Source organism: Tachysurus vachellii, chromosome 22 (genome assembly GCF_030014155.1).
Source record: "Tachysurus vachellii isolate PV-2020 chromosome 22, HZAU_Pvac_v1, whole genome shotgun sequence".
Taxonomy (NCBI): Eukaryota; Metazoa; Chordata; class Actinopteri; order Siluriformes; family Bagridae; genus Tachysurus; species Tachysurus vachellii.
In genome coordinates this window covers 17342024-17347023 of record NC_083481.1, presented here as the reverse complement: position 1 = coordinate 17347023, position 5000 = coordinate 17342024, and the positions used below count along the sequence as shown (strand labels likewise).

The 5000-nt window shown below is 42.5% G+C and overlaps 1 protein-coding gene across 4 annotated transcripts in view; it reads right to left on the bottom strand.

Annotated features, from left to right (window-relative positions):
- Positions 1 to 5000, bottom strand: part of itpr1b (inositol 1,4,5-trisphosphate receptor, type 1b) — a 121669-nt gene that overhangs the window by 69885 nt on the left and 46784 nt on the right. For 2 of the 4 annotated variants that reach the window (XM_060857517.1, XM_060857518.1), the window contains 3 exons: positions 4196 to 4321; positions 3656 to 3784; positions 3386 to 3403 (listed from right to left, as the gene is read on the bottom strand). In XM_060857517.1, coding sequence (XP_060713500.1) covers positions 3386 to 3403; positions 3656 to 3784; positions 4196 to 4321 — 273 coding nt within the window. The remainder of the gene's footprint in view (positions 1 to 3385; positions 3404 to 3655; positions 3785 to 4195; positions 4322 to 5000) is intronic. The other 2 variants (XM_060857520.1, XM_060857521.1) reach the window with 1 other exon arrangement.

Sequence of the window (5000 nt, the reverse complement as noted above, 5' to 3'; positions counted from 1 at the left end):
CATTACATTTCTGATTTACACAAACACTACACTGTACAACCAAAGGTTTGTGGACACCTAAGCATCGAATCCAGATGATCAGGGATTTGTGCAGGACGCGCGAATTCTTCTGCTCCTACTTTGGCCAACCATGTCTTCATTGAGCTTTGCCTTATGTACAGGGACACTGTCACATAGTGCTTTAGGCCTCAAGTGCCCCTTTTCCACCGGGGCAGTTTGAGTGCTGGTTCGGAGCCTAATATAGAACCAGTTCTTTCTTTTTCGACACCCAAAGCACCGGCTCTGAACCAGGAAAAGTGGTTCTTAAGTAGCACCAAAACGTTGCTGGTCTAGACTTAAGGACCGCTTGCGTCAAGGGGCTGTGGGCGGAGCTGTGGGCGGGGCTGTGGGCGGAGCTACTGTTAGCGCCTCTGATAATGTACCTTAAGTATACTAATGTTTAATACACTTTTACTTTACCGCCAATATGATACATTATCAGCACACATGATAGCAGGAAGCTACATGCTAAGGCTAACTTTTTTCTGTGCTAATGATAAAATAATGTTATGTAATGTTAATGTTAATGTTAATAATAATGTAATAACGGTACTTTTCGTTATTCTTGATTACAACCTCCGTTTATACAGATTACATGGAGCAGATTACGCCAATGTAGGTTCACAAAGCCATGAGCATTAACAGTAAAGCAACATCCGCCACTGTTGATGTGTTTGTGTTTGTCGCTGCTGCGCTAACGTCGCTGTGTAACGTGACACGTATACAGTGACGTCAGACTCTAACTCTCTAACCGATGGAAAGGCAAACCGGTTCTTAGAAGGTTCGCCAGTGGAACCAACTTTAAACCAGCACCAGCGCTAGCTCTGAACCAGCACCCGGGTCTTTTTGGTGGAAAAGGGGTATCAGTTCCAGTGAAAAAAAACTGTAATGCTACTGCATAACAAAAGACATTCTAACTTTGTGGCAATTGTTTGCCAAAAAAAACACATAATGGGGGTGTGATGGTCAGATGTCCACCTTCTGTTGGCTATGTAGTGATATACAGTACAGTATGTACGCATCGGACGGTCTGTACAAAAAAAAAAAAGAATCAATTCTGTGGGTTTATATGATGTCTTTTATGCAGACATTCATAACCTGCGATTACCGCTTATCACAACTAACGAACTAATAGAAGAAGAGGGGGCAATAAAGCAGCACCAATCCACAGTCATCATTAAAACTCAATCTGAAACCAACACAGTCAGCTCTAGTGGGTCTGAAAGGTTATACCACAAATAAGAAGGAAAGAAATCCTCTGATTTATCAGAGTTCTGCTAGCTCAGTGCTCCCCAGACAGGCTTACTAGAAGAGTGACTAACAAAGACGAGGATGTCACCACACCGTACTGTGCAATACTTGTGTTAGTTTGCTCAGAAGGGAGGCCTGTAACAACAGAGCACAGACGATGTCATCACGCCTCACTTCAGGGAAGGGAATGATGTCATTTATTGGTTGGAAACGTTGTGGGGGTCCTTGTGAGTATCAAGCGTTTTCTTCGCGTGAGCTTACAAACCACCTTTAACTCAGCGTTCTGTTAAAGCTTGAGAATGCGCTGGCTATTTATTCGAGTGCTTAACACTTTCATATGGGAATCAAAAAGCCTCCAGTGGACTGAAAGCTCTCTCGATCGGACGCCAAACAGCTAAACAAAAACACATGCTTGTGAAATCCTCATGTGCAGGAAACAGCTGTCAGCACATAATGTTTAAGTTCAATCCGGGGGAGGACACGGACACACACGGGTCTGAGTGTTAAGTCTGAGTGACTGTGGGGTCAGCGTAAGCGGGAGGAATGGTGGGTGGTGTTAACTAAAGTCAGAATACCCCGGGGCAGATGAGTACCCAGTAAATCCCCCTAGTAATGTGACAACATTTTCCAACAGTTGAGCCAGTCAGTAGAAGTTAGCTGATGACCTCCGACATCCATGCGTGCACCCAGGCAAGAGCATACAGTGTGTCAGGACACATTTATTTATGCACACACACACACACACACACACACACACACACACACAAACCATTTGGCTGCCATGCAAGACCTAACCGCACTGGTGATATTGTGAAACAGATATGTGGGACGTCTGGATCAGTAGAATGAATCACACAGAGGCGTGTGTGTGTGAGAGAGTGTGTGTTTGTGTGTGTGTATTTGTGTGTGTATGTGTGAGTGTGTGTGTGTGTGTGTGTGAGTGTGTGTGATAGTGAGTGAGAGTGTGTGTGTGTGTGTCTGTGAGGAACTATCGAAATAAGGCCCATTTACCTTATCAACAACCTTACCAACAACCCTGTGTTTGTGTGTGTGTTTGTGTGTGTGTTTTTGTGTGTGTGTGTGTTTATGTGCGTGTCTGTGTGTTTGTTTGTTTGTGTTTGTGTGTGTGTCTTTGTGTGTGTGTGTGTTTATGTGTGTTTGTTTGTTTGTGTTTGTGTGTATGTGTTTGTGTGTATGTGTCTTTGTGTGTGTGTTTGTGTGTGTGTCTGTGTGTGTCTTTGTGTTTGTGTGTGTGTTTTTGTGTGTGTTTGTGTTTATGTGTGTGTCTGTGTGTTTGTGTGTGTGTGTTTGTGTGTGTGTCTTTGTGTTTGTTTGTGTGTGTGTTTGTGTGTATGTGTTTGTGTGTATGTGTGTGTGTGTGTGTCTTTGTGTTTGTGTGTGTTTGTGTGTGTTTGTGTGTATGTGTTTGTGTGTGTTTGTGTGTGTCTTTATGTTTGTGTGTGTGTGTTTGTGTGTGTGTGTGTGTGAGTGTGTGTGTTTATGTGTGTGTCTGTGTGTGTGTGTTTGTGTGTGTGTGTGTCTTTGTGTTTGTGTGTGTTTGTGTGTATGTGTTTGTGTGTGTGTTTGTGTGTGTCTTTGTGTTTGTGTGTGTGTGTGTGTGTGTGTGTTTGTGTGTGTCTTTGTGTTTGTGTGTGTGTGTGTGTGTGTTTGTGTGTGTCTTTGTGTTTGTGTGTGTGTGTGTGTGTGTTTGTGTGTGTCTTTGTGTTTGTGTGTGTGTGTGTGTGTGTGTGTTTGTGTGTGTCTTTGTGTTTGTGTGTGTGTGCATGCTTGCACTGGCAGTGCAAGCAAGTGTAACCAGTGACTGGCTTGACTGCTTATGGAAAACTCTGCAATGCACAGTCTGAGTTCTTGGAAAGCTGTGACTCAATCCAAGTAGTCAGCCTTTTTCTAAAGAAATGTGTGAATGTGTGTGGTGCGGATGTGTGTGAAGAAATACAGTAGTGTGTGTTTTTGTGTGTGTGTGTGTGTGTGTGTGTGTGTGTGTGTGTGTGTGTGTGTGTGTGTGTGTGTGGTAGATCTGAGATATGGAACACCAGGATGTGTGGTGGGAGGAAGACGGGTTACGGGTACTTACATACATGTGACGTGCCATCTAGATGGGGAGGGGGGATCAAAATGATCAAAAACATGCTGCGTCCTTTATTAAACAAAGTTTAGTCTTCAGCAAATAAATGAAACAGGAACCACACTTGAAGCCTCAAGGCAAATATAATAAGGAAGTAAAGTTAGGTTTTTTTTATAACAATACAATGTTGTGTGCGTGTGTGTGTGTGTGTGTGACTTTGTGTCTCACAAACACAAAGCAACGCCTCGGGTCTATATATGATCGCTTGGCCAACATTACCTGTAAACTGGTGCTCTGATCGGAAAAGGGGGAGCTGAAGAACGTCGTGACGATGCTCATGACCGTCTCGGTGACGTAGCGCTCCAACGTGGAGTCAGCATGCTTGCGGTCGCTCGTGTTGTTACAGACCTGCGAGACGTAAATAACAACAGCAACAAAAAATAAAAAGGTGCAGGATTTAATACGACGCATAGGCCACGCTCACTAAAGTCACAACCTCTCTGTGTCACCTTAACTGTGTCAGCAAGAGCAGCACAATGATGCAAATCTCAGACAAATCAACACGGATGACTTTAAACTTGCACTTAAACAATTTCTCGCTAGAACCAATTCTGTGTCACGGGTTTAAAGTAAATTATTTTTAATTGCTAGCTCGTTTCTCTAGCAAACGTTTACTGTAAATCTAGCACCCTTAGTAGCCACCCTTCCTGTTTTTTTTTTTATTTTGCACTTTAAATAACCTTCAAAATCTCTGGTTCCATTTTGTATGTGACAAAAAATACAGAACAGCAGTTCAGAAGCCGGTTCAGAGGTGATTACCCTGCATATATCAACCAGGAAGCTCTCAAAGAGCTTCCACATGTGATTGCTTGTGTAGATCTCCTTCATCTCCACTTCCGTGTCGACATAGCAGTGGTTTAGGAAGTCGATGTACGCGATCTTCACCTGCGGACGTGCAGAATGATCGTTTGAAATACCTGCTAAACAAAATTGCTTAATATTTTCTTAAACCACAATAAATGTATTTATTTACAACAACAAAAAAATGAATTAATAAATAAATACATTATAAAAAAAACAGGTTATTGATGTCAAACTACTAAAAGATCCGGAACAATTACGTTACGTCCTCGATTTGCAAAATTCCCATTCAAATCTGTTTAAATCACTTTTACACACAGAGCTTTTTTGCTCTTTTAAAGGTGGGGTCTCTGTTGTTTGAGAAATGCTTCGGGCCGGCAAACAAAACAAAAACAAAACAAACGTGTAGCCAATGAGCAGAAAGGGGCGTGTCTTGTCGATATGGGCGGAGAGAGTGTTCAGTGCGCATGTGTGACATTAGCAGAAAGCGGTTTTAACATTGACATGGAGGATAAAAACAAAGAAAGAAAGAGAAGAAAGACTTACGATAAGGTAAGAAGTAGGACGTGTTAATATAGGATCAGCTTTCCAGCGCTGGAGAGAACTGAAGGAGCAGGAAGTTGGTCACATATTCACAGATTGGAGTTTCCTGAGTCAATAACTCCTGAGCTAAACGCTGTTACTACACAAATAACACCTCTTTTCTATCGTAGTAATGTAGAGACGCAGCTACAACCGTGTTTTGTGTAGTAACAGTGTTTAG